Source organism: Salmo salar, chromosome ssa27, assembly GCF_905237065.1.
Source record: "Salmo salar chromosome ssa27, Ssal_v3.1, whole genome shotgun sequence".
Taxonomy (NCBI): Eukaryota; Metazoa; Chordata; class Actinopteri; order Salmoniformes; family Salmonidae; genus Salmo; species Salmo salar.
The window spans coordinates 17,706,835-17,727,247 of NC_059468.1; the positions used below are offsets into that span (position 1 = coordinate 17,706,835).

The 20,413-nt window shown below is 42.0% G+C and overlaps 1 protein-coding gene across 1 annotated transcript in view; it reads right to left on the reverse strand.

Moving 5' to 3' along the window:
* LOC106588605 (potassium channel subfamily K member 9-like) overlaps nt 1-17,880 on the reverse strand; it is a 37,312-nt gene extending 19,432 nt beyond the window's left edge. The window contains exon 1 of the mRNA XM_045709209.1: nt 17,280-17,880. Coding sequence (XP_045565165.1) covers nt 17,280-17,880 — 601 coding nt within the window. The remainder of the gene's footprint in view (nt 1-17,279) is intronic.
* Between the last annotated feature and the right edge of the window lie 2,533 nt (nt 17,881-20,413).

Below are 20,413 nucleotides of genomic sequence, written 5' to 3' on the forward strand. Positions count from 1 at the left end.
AACAGATGAGATACAGAGACGGAAATGGCACCCTACTCCTCATTATACTTTCAACCGAGGCCCAAAGGGAATAGGGTGTTTTACACAATATAATGTTAGGAATAGGTTGTGTTACACAATATAATGTTAGGAATAGGTTGTGTTACACAATATAATGTTAGGAATAGGGTGTGTGACACAATATAATGTTAGGAATAGGGTACCATTTCAGACGCAGTCAGAGAATCAGCTGGTGTGGTGTCGCTCCATCAGTCATACCTATGATACATCACCTCTCTGCTGTATAAATGACTAGCATATTGCATGTAGAGACATATGGCCAGGGTAAACACATGACATGCTATTTGATATGATGCCTGCCAGGGATGAGGCTTACAGCTGGGAGTCCTACTGGTCTTATTAAGGAATCTGTAAACATTTACACTCAGCATGCCTTCACACATACCTCCCTACACACACACACACATACATATGCACACACACACACACATACACATACACACACACACACACACACACACACACACACACACACACACACACACACACACACACACACACACACACACACACACACACACACACACACACACACACACACACACACAGACAGACAGACACACCAAACGCAACTTTAAATTATTCATATACCCTCTTGATTGGAGACTCACCCACAGCTACTACTGTCACCACATTCTGTGAATGAGATGTGAATGTATATACTGTGTTAGGTGACATAGAGAGAAGGGCTTTTTATAAGAGGACTTTTTTACAATACTGAGGTCTACTCCACATAGCCACACTCTTAGAAAAAAAGGTGCTATCTAGAACCTTAAAGGTTTCTTCGGCTGTCCCCATTGGATAACCCTTTTTGGTTCCAGGTAGAACCCTTTTGGAACCCTTTTTTCTAAGAGTGTAGTTGAGTGACAGTGAATCAGGCTGTGCTGAACTGCACCTCATTGACAGTGCTTAACCCCTGTCTTTTGCAGCGACTGTACACAGAACATGATTGGTGCTCAGACTTCAATAGGTCCAGTAGTTGTTGTTATGGTAGAAAGGCGTGGGCAGTGTTTGTATTGGAGAATCTAACTAGTCGTGACACACAAAAGCAGCACAGCGCTTCGAGAGCTTATTCCTGGCTCCCATAAAAGCTATTGTTCTGAGAGCAATAAGAATATCAGTGCACCTGTCCTACACTCGCACACTCGCACACACAAACACACACACACAAGCACACACACACAAGCACACACACACAAGCACACATAAGGCAAAGGGAGTTTTTTCATCTCACCCCGTCATCAGAGCTTAAAAGATGTCAATCTATATACACCGGTTTCACATTTAGCTGTATTCCAGTAAGATAGAAACAGCTTTCTGAAATTTGATTTAGCAGCGCCCTTTTGTGGCTATGTATTTCAGTGAATTAAATGTAAAATATCTGTTACACTAATACATTTTGTGCTATGCCTTTTCGAAGAGAAGAGAGTGCTTTGTGACTAATGGTCTGTGTCTGTCATGTTTCACCAGTTACCCCATTACTCATGAAACCAATTCAAATGCATGATTTAATCAAAGGACAGAAATCACTACAGAGAAGAGCTCTACAACTGTTTTCCCACCACAGGATCCATATTGGCCCTGGTGGAAGTAGTGCAGTAACTAGAGAATAGAGTGTCATTTGGGACGACGCCTGTAAAAACATGTTACAGCACAGCCTCTGTGCTTGATCCATCACTGTACTGTCTCTGTCTCTGTACATAACATTCAGCGAGTCAGACCCCAACATTGAGTTTCTGCAAGACATGGGATTTTTCAAATCCGCATCTCTTGCACACCACAAGACTGTGTTAGCCTGTAGAACTAAAGCTTATTTTGTGTAGCTAAGGCAAGGCCTTAGGTCTCAGGTAAACTACACTGAACAAAAACATGAACACAACATGTAAAGTGTTGGTCCCATGTTTCATGAGCTCAAATAAAAGATCCCAGAAATCCATCTACCTGAGATGTGTGGCATATCAAGAAGCTGATAAACAGCATGATCATTCCACAGGTGCACTTTGTGCTGGGGACAATAAAAGGCCACTCTAAAAGGTGAAGTTTTGTCACACAATGCAAAGTCACAGATGTCTCAGGAATGTCTACCAGAGCTGTTGCCAGATAATTGAATGTTCAATACTCTACCATAAGTGACCTCCAATGTCGTTTTAGAAAATGTGACAGCCCGTACAGCCAGCCTCACAACCGCAAACCACTTGTGTGGTGTTGTGTGGGCGAGCGGTTTGCTGGTGTCAATGTTGTGAACAGAGTGCCCCATGGTGGCGGTGGGGTTATGGTATGGGCAGGCATAAGCTACGGACAATGAACAGAATTGCATTTTATCAATGGCAATTTGAATGTGATGAGATCCTGAGATCCATTGTCGTGCTGTTCATTCGCCGCCGTCACCTCATGTTTCAGCATGATAATGCACAGCACCCATGTTGCAAGGATCTGTACACAATTCCTGGAAGCTAAAAATGTCCCAGTTCTTTCATTGCCTGCATACTCACCAGACATGTACCCCATTGAGCATGTTTAGGATGCTCTGGATCGATGTGTACGACAGTGTGTTCCAGTTCCCACCAATATCCAGCAACTTCTCACAGCCATTGAAGAGAAGTGGGACAACATTCCACAGGTCACAATCAACAGCCTGATCAACTCTCTGTGAAGGAGATGTGTATGTGTAGCGCTGCATGAAGCAAATGGTGGTCACACCAGATACTGACTGGTTTTCTGATCAACGCCACTAACTTTTTTTATGTACAGTATCTGTGGCCAACAGATGCATATCTCTATTCCCAGTCACGTGAAATCAATAGATTGGGGCCTACTGAATTTATTTAAATTGACTGACTTCCTTATACGAAATGTAACTCAGTAAAATCTTCCAAATTGTTTTCATGTTGCGTTTATATTTTTGTTCAGTATAATTACGTGAGTGTGGTTCACCATCTGAACCACATCCATTACCAAAGCCCCCTTTGTCTTTCTTTACACGCTGCTGCACAGAGTCAAGAAACGTCTTCACTTTCCAAGCAATTAGTCAGAGAAATGAGAGGAACCAACCCCCGGGTCAATCTGGACACAGTGGAAACGTGAGTTAGAACTGCAAACAGAACAGAATTACCACGACGACATGTTATGCAGTGTCTCCACGGCAACAACCACGTCGCTACAGCTGTTCGCGCATGTGCTCATCTCCCCTCCTAAATCAGGACGATCACACGCTACTTATAGATTACAAGCAGTTGGCAGTGTTGGTGCCCATGGTGATGATGATGATGACGATGAGGATTTTATCTGAAAATCAACTATAGTCAAATTCAGGAAATAATTCTACAGTTTTGGTTTATTTTTACACACAACAAGCACAGCCAAAATGTTTACTGGAGTCTGTAGTTGTTCTCTCTTGAATGACTTCTCCAAATCATTATGACAGTCCTGTGTCCAGACTTGTGGATATCGACTTTCTTTGTTCACATATGCTGTGCACGCATACATGCACGCACGCACACACGCACACACACACAGTGTACAAAAACACCCACAAATCTAGTTGTTTCAACACATTATAATTAAGTAACTGGTTCCACAGCCTTTTTTTTGTTTACTCAACTTTACGGTCAAAGTGTTACCTGAACTTAACATTTTTAGTTGGTTCCAACTTGAGAAAACATAGGAAACAATTCTGTCCACTTAAAATAATGTATTTTCTCTTACTGTCTTACTGTATGTTCATTCAACCCCAATTTTTTATTTTTGGTATCTTAACTAAAAAAAAGGCTGTATACAGTATCTAGTTACACAAACAGATTGTGGCATACAATGTTTTCAACTTACATATTTGAAACACATTGTGCATGTTTAGTTATACAGTAATTATTATTTGACATGTCCTCACCTGGGATTTGAACTCACAATCTCTTGGTTCATGACATTCTTAACTTCCTGCTACACCACCATGTCTGTGTCAATTACCAGTTCATCTGACTATTCTCTCATCATTGATTTGCTGTACTTATTTAATCAATTTGAGTTTTTTCTGTATAGTTGTCTAATGTTGGTGGGGCATATTTCTTTGTTTTAATGTTACTCCTTAATCACTATGATAAATCAAATATTTTTTCTTGAGTATACTTTTAACATAGCAGAGGTTTACTTTGAAGTACAAAGTGTAGCAATACCATTGAAATCAGTTACTGACACAGACATAGTTGTGTAGCAGGAAGATTGAAATGCTGTGAACCAAGAGGTTGTGAGTTCAAATCCCAGGAGACGGCACGTTGAATACTAATTCATGTAGAAATAAACATGAACATGCACAATGTAGTCATGTATGTTGTATGTTAATAGCACTGTGTTTGAAACTAGCTCCACAGCTGCCGCCTTGGTAAAACGCCAAAATAATCATTTCTATTTGAATAAACATATGATACATATTGAGCAAACAATTATTCTGAAGTTGACTTCATTTTTGTCTACGTTTCCTCATGTTGGAGCTAAGTTTTGGCCGACTAAAAATGTTAAATTCAGGTAACACTTTGACCGAAAAGTTGAGTAAACAAAAAAAAGGCTGTGGAATCAGGTACTTAATAATATTTAGTTGAAAAAAAAAATCTTACAGTGCGCACGCACGCACGCACGCACGCACGCACGCACGCACACACACACACACACACACACACACACACACACACACACACACACACACACACACACACACACACACACCCTGAGAGGTTCCCAAGGTTCATTCTGCCCTTCTGATGTCTGTCTATCCAGCTAGCACTAACAACTACAGCCAATATTATCAGCCTATGGATACAGCATTATCAGCCTTGTGTACATAACGTGTACCATTTGTGTTTAGTATTTTTGCTTTACCCCTCACATGGCAAGCCGTTAGTGTCAAGTGACTCATCGTCCTGCGAATGTTTTGATGGAAAAACAAATAGTTTGTCAAAACTGCAACGCTGTGGCCCGTATCCATATAAACTCTTTATTCATCTGTATATGGAACGTGTAATTAGAATGTAATAACTACAATATCATTTCCATAACTATCCAGCTCATGTAGATAGGCTAGAGCAAGATTTTGATTCATTGGATAATATTTTAAACATGTTCGTATTATTCAAACATAACTAGCTCCTAAGCCCTTCTCCATCTGTTGAAACCAGAAACGTATGAGCCAGGTCAGGTAAACTCATTATAAGGCAAGCCATCAATACACTCTACAGCCATGCATAGCCATGGGCTGACCCACTTATAAAACACTGTGTACAATACTATATGTATAGGTTATACATGCACTCTCCCTGTAGTGGCCCTGGTCCTTTATCATATTCCATTTCTTTAAAGAAAAGGAAATTGTGTTCATACTGTTGACCTCTGTTATCATGAGAGGCACAGTGCTCGTCTTATCATTCACTTCCCAATGGGATGTCTCAGTCTGCACCTAGGGCAGGGGTTAGAAGCGTATTTAAAATATATATATATTTAACCTTTATTTAAGTCATTGAGATTTAAAATCTCTTTTTCAAGAGCGTCCTGGCCAAGATAGGCAGCGCCAAGTCATTACAAAAATTACAGACAAACAACATGAAAAACTACAAGTAATCTAGTAAAAACCATAGAATTCACAAGACTCTAACAAAATCAAAAACAGCAAGTTAAAAACATTGACAGGTCAGGGAATCAGTCTCAAAATCATTCATCAGTGATTTAAAAATACCAATCGGGAGAAGTTTGTCCAGTTTAAAAGTATTTTGTAAGGCGTTCCAAGCCGATGGCGCAGAGTACATAAAAGCCCTTTTACCAAATTCAGTTCGGACATTTGGAACAGTTAGCAAGATAAAGTCCAGCGAACGAAGAGACGACCCACCACATTTCTGAACAATAAAAATTCCCAAATAAAAAGATAGTAAACCAAAAATGGCTTTGTAAATAAAGGTATACCAGTGACTGAGCCTACGAGTGACTAGAGAAGGCCAGCCAACCCTGGTATACAAAGTGCTGTGGTGCGTAAGGGTTTTGCAGTTTAAAATAAATCTCAAAGTGCCATTGTAAAGGGTGTAAATTGATCTCAAACACTGAGTGGAAGCATTCATATTTAAAATATCCCCATAGTCTAGTAAAGGCTAAAATGTAGCTGATTTTATTGTATTTCATCAATAAATTTCATATTTTGTTCAATGATTCCACCGTGGCTGTAATATTCTCTCTACTAGCCTCCTTCTGGCTTCAAAAGAAAAACAGGACTTATTCCTAAAATAAAATCCCAATTTCAGCTTAAATTTTTTTGTAAGTTGTTGAAAATGCAATTTACAGTTTTTTACAGTCACTTTGGCACTAATTTCGGAACCTTGATGTCATTTTTCAAAACTCTAGACACAAAACTCACAACCGATGATCAAAATGCACATTTTTCTAAACTAACACTTTATCCAATTGCTTGGACACAATACACATAAAGCTAAGATCATTTGTTCATTAAACTAAAATCATCTGTTAAAAATGATACAACTTAACATCAAAGTATTACCATTTCAAAATGCAATTCACACATTACATCTGAGATGACTGTCTATTCATTTCATTACAATGATCTAACTATCAATTGATACAACTGATCAAAATTATAAATGACTGTTGCATTACTCTTAATGCATAGTTTTATGGAAACTGAGAAACAATATTCCATGTTTAGATCATGAAAGTTTCAGGATAACGAGATCCATTGACACCAATTACCGTGGAACATGAACCAATTAGACTACATTATCTATGGATGTAATATTTCATCATCATTCTTTATCAGACCCTGTTTCTATGGTCCCATGTACCACTTTTCCAGACCATGTTTTCAGATTTGACATTACTGTACACTCTATCTTATTAGGTACACCTATCTAGTACTGGGTAGGACCCCCTTTTGCCTCCACAACAGCCTGAATTATTCATTGTGTTGTATGTTAAGAAATGCCATTCTGCACACCACTGTTTTAAACAGCTGCTATTTGAGCATTTGTGGCCTTTCTGTTAGCTTGAATGAGTCTGGACATTCTCCTCTGACCTCTCTCATTAACAAGGTGTTTTTGCCCACAGAAATGCCGCTCACTGAATGTGTTTTGTTTATCGCACCATTCTCTGTAAACTCTGGAGACTGTAGTGCGTAAAAATCCCAGTAGAGCAGCTGTTTCTGAGATGCTGGAATCACCATGTGTGGCATCAACAATCATACCAAGGTCAAAGTTGCTTAGATTACTCATCTTGCCTTCTAATGTTTGGTCGAACAACATCTAAAGCTCTCTACTCTATATACTCAATATATTGAGTTGCAGGCAGCCACATGATTCGCTGTTCGAATGTAACCTTCCTTGATGGGATAAATCAGGTCTGTAGAGCTGATGGCGTGACATATGTCATTGTGTGGGATAATGTCAGGTTCCACCATGCTCAAATGGTGCAAGCATGGTTTCAGGCCCATCCACAATTTACCACCCTGTACTTACTCTCCTTTCCTTAACCCGATTGAGGTATTTTTCTCCACATGGAGGTGGAAGGTATATGATAGGCGCCCTCACGAACAACCCGCCCTTCTCCAGGCCATGGATGACGCATGCAATGACATCATGGCAGACCAGTGTCAGGCCTGGATTCGCCCGAAGATTCTTCCCAAGATGTTTGGCTAACGAAAACATCCATTGTGATGTGGATCAGAACCTGTGGCCAAATCCCCAAGACAGGGTTGAGGGAAATATAGAAGTACAGTAATCAAGCCTTTATTTTGCTTTTTACAGTAAGCCAGGTGAGGAACACTGCAGTTGATGTTTTACTGTAGTTTTTTATTTTTTTGTAGCTAATTATTTTTGCTTTGATTCAAAGAAACCTATGTTGTGATTTTATTGTATTTCATCAATACATTTAATATTTTGTTCAATGATTCCACCGTGGCTGTAATATTCTCTCTACTAGTCCTTTTACAGTGATGTATTTACGTGTAGTAGCATAATGAAACATGTATCACATATTTTGTACTACAATATTTAATGATTGTACGAACAACTACACAGTGAAACTATCGGTATCTTGTGTGTGGGTGATCTAAATGAATGTTCCTATGGTATTTCATTATAAATGAGTTATTTGAACCAATGATTCTGCAAGTGCAAGGTTTCTTTAAAGATATGAATGCACAATGCAATGTTTTGAACATTGGACAGCCTGTGTTACAAGTGATGACAGTTTTGAGTTTTGTGTCTAGAGTTTTGAAAAGTGACCACAAGGTTCTGAAATTCGTGCCGAAGTGATTGTTAAAAACTGTAAAAGAGAGGCCGTCATCAATTAAAATTCCAAGATATTTATATGAGGTTACGGTCTCAATCTCATTGCCCTGACAGGTATGGTCCCCGGGTCGGATCCAGCCCATGAGGGGGTCCAATCACGCCCACGGCTGGTTCGAGTAAAGAATATATATATCAATATACTTTAAATGACTAAAATGGAAACTGTGTAGAAATGATAACGGACTTACATTTATACACTTTATAAATATGATGAGGCCCTTCCCATATATTTTCACTCTGAGAGAGTTAACGGAAATTAAGTCAACATAGCCGAGTAACAACAACACCAAGATTTCTTGAATCAAATGTCCTGTTCAGTTGTGCTGAAAGGTAGGTAAGGTGACAGACATTTCGATCACTCATCTGAATTAAAGGCGGGGAAAGTCACATCAATTTCGAATGACTAAATGTATTCTACGATGGGAAAGTAAACACTAGTGTTTAAAATCTGAACACTTATGAGATATAGGTGTTCTCCTGGTTGGAAACTGACTGGAAAAAGCTGACTATCATGTTTAATCTTGCATTCTAAACGTCTGTGTTTAAGATGAGAATGCTTACTGGCAAATCTAAACAGCTAACGGTTAAGTTTTAAACACTGACATTTAGGTTCGAGGTTCTAAGGAATTATCATGGTCCACACACCAACGCAGTCGTGAAGAGGGCACGACAACGCCTCTTCCCCCTCAGGAGGCTGAAAAGATTTGGCAGCTGCATTGAGAGCATCATGACTGGCTGCATCACCACTCGGTATGGCAACTGCTAGGCATCCGACCGCAAGGTGCTACAGAGGTTTGTGCGTACGGCCCAGTACATAAATAGGGCCGAGCTCCCTGCCATTCAGAACCTCTATACCAGGCAGTGTCAGAGGAAGGCCCTAAAATTGTACAAATCTCCAACATCCCATGTCATACACTGTTCTCTCTGCTACCGCAAGGCAAGCAGTACCGATGTACCAAGTCTGGAACCAACAGGACCCTGAACAGCATCTACTCCCAAGCCATCAGACTGCTAAATAGTTAGTGCATGTAACTTTTGGTTAACTATTTAACTATCTGCATTGACCCTTTATGCACTAACTCTTTTGACTCATCACATATGCTGCTGCTACAGTTAATTATCAATCCTGTTGCCGAGTCACTTTATCCCTACCTATATGTATCTACCTCAATTACCTCGTACCCCTGCACATCGACTCGGTACTGGTACCCCATGTATATAGCCATGTTATCGTTACTCATTGTGTATTTACAATGCATTCGGAAAGAATTCAGACCCCTTCCCTTTTGCGCATTTTGTTACGTTACAGCCTTATTCTAAAATTGATCAAACCATTTTTACCCATCAATCTACACACATTAACCCATAACAATTAAGCGAAAACAGGTTTTTAGAATTTTTAACAAATGTATTAAAAATTAAAAATGTAAATATCTTATTTACATAAGTACTCAGATCCTTTGCTATGAGACTCGAAATAGAGATCACGTGCATCCTGTTTCTATTGATCATCCTTCAGATGTTTCTACAACTTGACTGGAGTCCACCTGTGGTAAATTAAATTGATTCGACATGATTTGGAAAGGCACACACTTGTCTATATAAGGTCCCACAGTTGACAATGCATGTCAGAGCAAAATCAAAGCCATGAGGTCCAAGGAATTGTCCGTAGAGCTCCAAGACAGGATTGTGTTGAGGCAAAACATCTCTGCAGCATTGAAGGTCCCCAAGAACACATTGGCCTCCATCATTCTTCAATGGAAGAAGTTTGGAAGCACCAAGACTCTTCCTAGAGTTGGCCGCAAACTAAGCAATCGGGGTAGAAGGGCCTTGGTCAGGGAGGTGACCAAGAACCCACTGGTCACTCCGACAGAGCTCCAGAGTTCCTCTGTGGAGATGGGAGAACCTTCCAGAAGGACAACCATCTATGCACCACTCCACCAATCAGACTTTTATGGTAGAGTGTCCAGACGGAAGCCACTCCTCAGTAAAAGGCACATGACGGGCCTCCCGAGTGGCGCAGCGGACTAAGGCAGAGCATCGCAGTGCTAGAGGCATTACTACAGACCAGGGTTCATTCCCGGGCTGTGCCACAACCGGCCATGGCCGGGAGTCCAATAGAACAGTGCACAATTTGCTCAGCGTCGTCCGGCTTAAGGTAGGGTGTGGACGGGGCTTTACTTTGCTCATCGCGCCCTAGCAACTCCTTCTGGCAGTGCCAGGCGCCTGCAGGCTCACCCCGGGCGGCAGTTGAACGGTGTTTCCTCCGACACATTGGTGCGGCTGGCTTCCAGGTTAAGCTGGCGGGTGTTAAGGAGCATGGTTAGGTGGGTCATGTTTTGGAGGACACATGACTCCACCTTCGCCTCTCCCGAGCCCGTTGGGGAGTTACAGCAATGAGACAAGATCGAAATTGGGGAGAAAATGAATAAGGCACACGGCACGCTTGGAGTTTGACAAAAGGCACCTAAAGCACTCTCAGATCATGAGAAACAAGATTCTCTAGTGTGATGTAACCAAGATTGAACTCTTTGGTCTGAATGCCAAGCTTCACATCTGGAGGAAACCTGGCACCATCCCTACGGTGAAGCATACTGGTGGCAGCATAATGCTGTGGGGATGTTTTTCAGCGGCAGGGACTGGGAGACTAGTCAGGATTGAGAATAACAAAGCAAAGTACAGAGAGATCCTTGATGAAAGCCTGCTCCAGAGAGCTCAGGACCTCAGACTGAGGTGAAGGTTCCCCATCCAACAGGACAGCGACCCTACGCACACAGCCAAGACAACGCAGGAGTGGCTTCGAACAAGTCTCTGAATGTCCTTGAGTGGCCCAGCCAGAGCCCAGATGTGAACTCGATCAAACCTCTCTGGAGAGACCTGAAAATAGCTGTGCGGCAACGCTCCCCATCCAACCTGACAGAGCTTGGCAGGATCTGCAGAGAAGAATGGGAGAAACTCTCCAAATACAGGTGTGCCAAGCTTGTAGTGTCATACCCAAGACGACTCAAGGCTGAAATCGCTGCAAAAGATGCTTCAACAAAGTACTGAGTAAAGGGTCTGAATACTTATGTAAATTTATTATTTCCATTTTTTATTTTGAATACATTTGCAAAAATTTCTATAAACCTGTTTTTGCCTTGTCATTTTGCGGTATTGTGTGTAAATCGATGAGGGAAAGAAAATAATTGAATCCCCGTTGGGGAGTTGCAGCGATGAGACAAGATCGAAATTGGGGGGAAAATAAATTTATTTTATAATAAGGCACTTGACAGCCCGCTTTGAGTTTGCCAAAAGCCACCTAAAGCACTCAGACCATAAGAAACAAGATTCTCTGGTCTGATGTAACTCTTTGAACTCTTTGGTCTAAATGCCAAGTGTCACATCTGGAGGCAATCTGGCACCATCCCTATGGTGAAGCACGGTGCTGGCAGCATCATGCTGTGGGGATGTTTTTCAGCAGCAGGGACTGGGAGACTAGTCAGGATCGAGGGAAAGATGAACAGAGCAAAGTACAGAGAGATTATTGATGAAAGCCTGCTCCAGAGAGCTCAGGACCTCAGACTGAGGTGAAGATTCACCATCCAACAGGACAGCGACCCTAAGCACACAGCCAAGACAACGCAGGAGTGGCTTCGGGACAAGTCTTTGAATGTCCTTGAGTGCCATCAAACACATGGAAATAAGATAATATTCCACCTATTCCACTCCAGCCATTACCAGGAGCCCGTCCTCACCATTTAAAGTGCCACCAATTTCCTGTGGCTTACATTCAACAATGGAAATATGGCCAAACTCTAAAGGGATCGTTTCACATTCAAATAGATCTAACCAGCTCATTATACATGTAGATACAACTCTAAAGCCCTTTAATTTGAATGTTCTTTAACTGCTGTAACTTAAAAAAATACAATGGAAGGGTACTACCTGAATTTACACTCTACAGTAGCCAGTTAATAAGTTTTGCTAGGCTTATCTGAAGACGTGATTAGTGCATTAGTTTCCTTTGCACCGTTAAGTGCCCGTGTTGAATAATATAATACGTAGATGGTGTCCATAACGTAGATGGTGTCCCCATGCACCTCTATGCTTCAGAGGGGTTGGGTTAAATGCAGAAGACACATTTCGGTTGAACGCATTCAGTTGCGCAACTGACTAGGGTTCCCCTTTCCCTAATGTAGGCCTAAAGCCCACCTGCTCTGATCTTCGATACAGTTTCTTCAAATATTGTTTGGGGGAAATGAATTATTGATATTGATTTCTGTCTGATAAAAACCTCTTCTCTCCAAAACAGAAACTTTTCAGGAATTTGAAAAAATTACCATATTTTCCCATTAACGAAAAGGCAATTATGAAAGTTCAGAAGCAATTTTGAAAATATTTTCTTGGTCCTAGAATCATTAAATGATCAGAATACATTGAGGGGAGTTACTGCTTTAAATAAATGTAAACAAATAAAAGTTATGAAATTAGGCTAAAATGTAGGCCTACTCTCAGTGTAGAAACAATGCTATCTAATCTACTGCCTGTCTTTTCTTGGCCCTCTACAAAGACCATTATGATTGTGTCTTGTTTTATAGAAATGCTGATTCACCTTAACATCCATTGTTTTGTGGATGAGAGCTGCTTAAAGAGATGTCCATACTGTGGCAAAGATCAAAGGAGGCTAAACCTTTCACTTTAAGGTTGGCAATACCACTTCAATCAATTAACTAGCATGCTCATTATAGGCCCTAAGGTAAATATAGGCCATGCAAATCTGTACATGAAAGGCACCAGACTACTCTGAATATGTTTTGTTTTATTTCTTTTATTTCACCTTTATTTAACCAGGTAGGCTAGTTGAGAACAAGTTCTCATTTACAACTGCGACCTGGCAAAGATAAAACAAAGCCATGTGTCACAAACAACAACACAGAGTTACACATGGAATAAACAAACATAGGGTCAAAAATACAATAGAAAAAAAGTATATATACAGTGTGTGCAAATTAGGTAGGATAAGGGAGGTAAAGCGATAAATAGGCCATAGTGGCGAAATAATTACATTATGGAAATTAAACACTGGAGTGATAGATGTGCAGGAGATGAATGTGCAAGTAGATACTGGGGTGCAAAGGAGCAAAATAAATAAAATAAATAACAGTATGGGGATGAGGTAGTTGGATGGGCTATTTACAGATGTGCTATGTACAGGTGCAGTGATCTGTGAGCTGTTCTGACAGCTGGTGCTTAAAGTTAGGGAGGGAGATATGAGTCTCCAGCTTCAGTGATTTTTGCAATTCTTTCCAGTCATTTGCAGCAGAGAACTGGAAGGAAAGGCGGCCAAAGGAGTAATTGGCTTTGGGGGTGACCATTGAAATATACCTGCTGGAGCGCGTGCTACGGGTGGATGCTGCTATGGTGACCAGTGAGCTGAGATAAGGCGGTCTTTACCTATCAAAACTTATAGATGACCTGGAGCCAGTGGGTTTGGCGGCGAATATGAAGCGAGGACCAGCCAACGAGAGCATACAGGTCGCAGTGGTGGGTAGTATATGGGGCTTTAGTGACAAAACGGATGGCACTGTGATAGACTGCATCCAATTTGCTGAGTAGAGTGTTGGAGGCTATTTTGTAAATGACATCGCCTAAGTCAAGGATCGGTAGGATAGTCAGTTTTACGAGGATATGTTTGGCAGCATGAGTGAAGGATGCTTTGTTGCGAAATAGGAAGCCGATTCTCGATTTAATTTTGGATTCGAGATGCTTAATGTGAGTCTGGAAGGAGAGTTTACAGTGTAACCAGACACCTAGGTCTTTGTAGTTGTCCACATATTCTAACTCAGAACCATCCAGAGTAGTGATGCTGGACGGGCCGGCAGGTATGGGCAGCAATCAGTTGAAGAGCATGCATTTAGTTTTACTTGCGTTTAAAAGCAGTTGGAGGCCACGGAAGGGGAGTTGTATGGCATTGAAGCTCGTCTGGAGGTTAGTTAACACAGTGTCCAACGAAGGGCCAGAAGTATACAGACTGGTGTCGTCTGCATAGAGGTGGATTAGAGAATCACCAGCAGCAAGAGCGACATCATTGATGTATACAGAGAAGAGAGTCGGCCAGAGAATTGAACCCTGTGGCACCCCCATAGAGACTGCCAGAGGTCCGGACAACAGGCCCTCCGATTTGACACACTGAACTCTATCTGAGAAGTAGTTGGTGAACCAGGCGAGGCAGTCATTTGAGAAACCAAGGCTGTTGAGTCTGCCGATAAGAATGTGGTGATTGACAGAGTCGAAAGCCTTGGCCAGGTTGATGAATACAGCTGCACAGTATTGTCTCTTATCGATGGCAGTTATGATATCGTTTAGGACCTTGAGCGTGGCTGTGGTGCACCCATGACCAGCTCGGAAACCAGATTGCATAGCGGAGAAGGTACGGTGGGATTCGAAATGGTCGGTGATATGTTTGTAATCTTGGCTTTCAAAGACCTTAGAAAGGCAGGGTAGAATAGATACAGGTCTGTATCAGTTTGGGTCTAGAGTGTCTCCCCCTTTGAAGAGGGGGATGACCGCGGCAGCTTTCCAATCTTTGGGGATCTCAGACGATACGAAAGAGAGGTTGAACAGGCTAGTAACAGGGGTTGCAACAATTTCGGCTGATCATTTTAGAAAGAAAGGGTCCAGATTGTCTAGCCCGGGTGGGGTCCAGATTTTGCAGCTCTTTCAGAACATCAGCTATCTGTATTTGGGTGAAGAAAAAATGGGGGAGACTTGGGCAAGTTCCTGTGGGGGGTGCAGGGCTGTTGACCGGGGTAGGGGTAGCCAGGTGGAAAGCATGGCCAGCCGTAGAAAAATGCTTATTGAAATTCTTAATTATCGTGGATTTATCGGTGGTGACAGTGTTTCCTAGCCTCAGTGCAGTGGGCAGCTGGGAGGAGGAGGTGCTCTTATTCTCCATGGACTTTACAGTGTCCCAGAACTTTTTGGAGTTTGTGCTACAGGATGGAAATGTCTGTTTGAAAAAGCTAGCCTTTGCTTTCCTAACTGCCTGTGTATATTGGTTCCTAATTTCCCTGAAAAGTTGCATATCGCAGGGACTATTCGATGCTAATGCAGTAAAAACAGGATGTTTTTGTGCTGGTCAAGGACAGTCAGGTCTGGAGTGAACCAAGGGCTATATCTGTTCCTGGTTCTACATTTTTTAAATGGGGCATGCTTATTTAAGATGGTGAGGAAAGCACTTTTAAAGAATAACCAGGCATCCTCTACTGGCGGGATGAGGTCAATATCCTTCCAGGTTGATTAGAAAGGCCTGCTCGCTATGTGCTAATCTTGTAGGCCTTACTCTATATCCTAGAGCATATACATCTGTTATCTTCTATCAAATTGGATATAGTCAGGCTAGACATTCGGGCTAAAATTCGTTGGAGGAAAAGGAAGGACGTGATCATTTGGCTGAGAAAAGGTTATCTGCGTTTTATTTAGGCAGTTCGTGCATGGCCAGCTGCAGATCCTCCCTCGTGACGTGGCTGTAGGCAGCGCAGCCTGCAGGAGCACGAGGATGTGTCTTTTCAGCAGCTCAGCTCATGTTCAAGCTGCAGCAACAACTGACAGAATGAACTTCAGATAAAGTTACGTTCACACAATAATGCGATTGTTGTGGATAGTCTGGTTAATATAATAGTTCGTTTAATACGTTTACATGCTTTGCAAGAAGAACGACTTCCCTAATAAAATGTTTACATGGACACATCTGAAATCAGGCTGATGGAAAATGCAGAAAATCGCCAATCAAAATAAACGTTCTACCACAGTGACCATTATTTTTGTGTAGACTATTTGATTCTGAGTTCGGACATGTAAAGTATGTGAAAACTATTCACTTGCACATGCGTAGAAAGGTTGCTCAGAAAACCAGGTGTGTTATCGGTGTATGCTTACACGATTATTAAAATAAGCAGAGTAAGGTGTTAACATTACTAATGCCATACTCCGCCTTCTGCCATAATCAGTTTAATATCGATTTTTTTTTGTGTGAATGTAAACGTATTGAAAACCTCCACAGTTTTTTGTGTTGACGCTTAATCAATCACAACATTTTGTAACCTACCACTTGCATGATCTGTCATTAAATCATGACGGAAATGTAAAGGACTCAAACCTGTTTTCTACAGGGGTAATGCAGATGCAGCAACAGTAGTGCAGTTGAAATTATTATACATGTAGGCCTGTCATTATTTGGTTTCCAAAAATGTGTTCTAGTCTATCTCAGCGGCGTGGTAGGCTGATGGTGCAATGTGGTACTCGAGGGAATGATTGCATACAGTAACCTATAGGTCTGATTTTTTGTGTAGGCTACTTATCTTTTCTGATTAAATTGATTAGCTGGTGAACTGTATAACGGAAATGGTCCGTTCATCTAGGCAGACGCATTATTTTGATGCTACTGATGGTAGTAAATATGTTTTTATTTTCTATAAAGTTGATGTGCAGAAACATTGCCATGCACAGGTGGCATTTTACTGTTATTGCATCATCATTTTGTTTCGCCTGTTAACATACCAGAGCTAAAACGACATTTGACCTACTTTTCGAAAACAATTTATGTTGCATAATGAACAGGTTTTAAGGGTTAATACCGGGTAGTGGGTATAGACTACATGTTGCTGAACTAAGTTTAGTGAAACGCCGCACAATGCTGTGTTGACTTTAATTCATTGTGCTATATAGTGGTTATAAGTTATGTAACTATTTAAAATGGAGCCTTTTCACCACCCAACAACCACGACCCTGACTGTGATTAGGCTATAGACTGTAAATCATCGCATAACTGACATTATCTTGACACAGTGGTTGTGCGTAATGCTGTTACGCAATTAAACCTCCATGGCGTGTAGACTGCAGACTCACCTATGGTGGTGATGACTGTGATGGCAAAGTAAAAAGATCCAGCAAATTTCCACTGAACCCCAGCCCTGTGGGGCTCGGCCTCCATAATGATGGTCTCCAGTTTGCGGTAGTCGTCCTCGCTAATGTTATATTTCCCTTGGAGACGCTTCTCCTCTGCCTCCAGCTGTTCTTTCTCCCGCATCTCAAAATCTGACTCCAGGGCATCGAACACCGCGGCCCCGACCAGCAGGTACGTGAACGTGCAGATGATCAGGGACAAGGTCCGCACGTTCTGCCGCTTCATGACCACCAGGAACCGGCGAGTGAGGGGCTCATGTCCCCTCGTATCCCCCGGGAAGGCTGCGCAGCAATCGGGAAAGCGTTGGCAGCGGCTGGAAGAGGAGGGACAGACTGGCGCGTGTTGGTGACGGTGGGTGCGCTGGACGGAGGAGCAGTAGTGGAGACTGCTATGTGTGCGATCCCTGTAACAGGTCCCCAGATCCTGCTCCGGGTTCGCAGAGAGACACAGGAGACTGCTCGATCGCCGGGACCACGAGCCCTGCAGCCTAGAAACTCTGCGCAAAACCTGCCCAAACCAAGTCCTCCCGGCGCGTAGTGCCATCAACAAGCAGCTGCTAGATTCCTCTGTTGTCTTCTTATCCAAGAGTCAACGTTTTTATAACGAATTCAATGAAACACATATGGAAAATTAATGTTCGATTATTTTCGTTGTGAATCTGTAAATGTTTGATGCGGTATTTTCAGGTCGTGTATCATGCATTCCTGGAAGATTTAAAGAGAAGTGAACAGATCCACGATAGGTTAGATGAGGGTGAAGCATCTTTCCGCATTTGCTCCCAGTAAGTTTCAGTAAGCAGCAACCTGTTCATCTCGGCGCCTCATCCTCAAGTGGCAGGCTATTTTTAACAACGAACCATCCCCCCCATTCGCACATAATCAATTGGCTGTGTGGAATCCAGAAATACAGCTCAGAAATAGAAGACATCGCACGAAGTTATTTCCATTTGATTCACAATGTGCTGTGTTGAGTCGTCGATAAGACAGATGGGTAAATGAGGAGAGCAACACAACTGAGGATCCGGGAGAAAAAAAAACCTACTCACTCAATTGATTCGCGCTGTGGGGATCTGAACCCAGGCAATGATCAACACATTTAACCAGAGATGTAATGTAACACTGTGCACAGCATAATTCGTGTCAATTGCGCAATTATTTACTACAGGTTCCTTTCCTTATATCGGATCATATTGCCATGCGTTATTGTAAAAATAAAACTATTCCAAAACGGTGACTCGAAGAACCACCTCGTGATCAATAAATCAACATTGTCAACAGGTTCAGTTTCAAATGCTCCTTTCCTAGAATAGTGACGCGGTGTTCTGCCTCAGGACCAAAAGTGCATTGTCACTGTGTAGCCTACTTTAGCAACCAGGAGCAGGCAAACCCAAAATATCGGTATAGCGTAACTGATAAATGACAGAATTGGAAATTTCACAAAATCCAAATAATTAATGATCCTGTGCATGTCTCCCATTAGGCGCGCGGTGACTACCGGCTCAGCTGCGAGCATCCAAGTGCCCTCGAGGCTTGAGCTGATTTCTCCGCGGGCTTCCAATCAACTGGAGTTGAATTAGAAAAAACATCGGGTTTTTCCTCGTTAGTAGAAGTTACTTGAGGCCATGAATTAACGCTACTTTCAGAGGATAGAGAGACAGAGATGATGATGCCGAACACTGCGTGTCCTCACTGGCTACTGACGCTGAGTGTGTGGATTCTCTCTGCATCAAAGTTATCTCCTGTGAGAAGTGTGGCAGGCTAGATCATTTAAGAGACCGTTGCGATCTGATTATCCCGCTGTTCTATTTTAGTCCACTCTATTTTAAGACATTCCAATTGTTGAACATGTTTACTTCAATCCGTCTTCCTCCCCAGGGACATCTCTTAATATCCCTCCCCCCTTGTCACCCCCACCCCTCTCCTCACCACCCCTCCGGCAGCGACCACTACCACTCATTATCAATACGAGTTTACTTTCAAATACATGACTGCCTCACATATGATTGCTCTGCCAGCCGGGTTAGCCCAAATGTAATGAAACGCTAAATCGTTGTATGTGCCGGTAGCCAACAGCTGCTGTCCATGGTGCTAGTTTACAGTCAGGGTTCGCATGCATGTGCACTGGAAGGACTAGGAAGCACCGTGCTGCAGCAGAATAATGCATTCATCTATGAAGATAAGAAACCGTATCTGAGGAAAATATTCTTCACGTGTCAATTCCTCCTGTTCTTTTTCTGTAATTAGATATGATATAAGTCTGTATTTCCTTGATTGTGTAATTATTAACAAGTTGTGATGCTGGTTTGATGTACTGTCAAATTCTCTAAAACAACGTTGGAGGCGGCTTATGGTAGAGAAATGAACATTCAATTATCTGGCAACAGCTTTGGTGAACATTTCTGCAGTCAGCATGCCAATTGCAAACTCCTTCAACACTTGAGACATTTGTGGCATTGTGTTGTGTGACAAAACTGCACATTTTAGAGTGGCCTTTTATTGTCCCCAGCACAAGGTGCACCTGTGGAATGATCATGCCGTTTAATCAGCTCTTGATATGCCACACCTGTCAGGTGAATGGATTATCTTGGCAAAGGAGAAATACTCTAACAGGGATGTAAACAAATTTGTGCCAAGATTTGAAAGAAATAAGCTTTTTGTGCATATGGAACATCTCTGGGATCTTTTATTTCAGCTGATGAAACATGGGACCAACACTTTGCTTACATGTTGCGTTGATATTTCTGTTCAGTGTCTCTTTTAACATGGTGAACTGATAATTCCAAGGGGTAGATAGACCTATCAACCATCCCTCTCACATGCCCCTCTTTATCCAACGAAATCAAAACCTTAAGATTTCCACAGTTTGAAATCCAATTATCAAAATGAATGATCTACAGCATCATTAGATCACAGCTTTCACAGTCTCAGGATCAATCTTTTGTCAGAAATTAAAAACAGCTATTCTCTGGTCTGATGTCAGTTTCATCTGTATGGAAGACAGGCCTCAGAGTGCACCCAATCCACTCACTGTAATCAAGGCAATGTAGTGCCAATCCTTCAATACACTCTGACTCTAT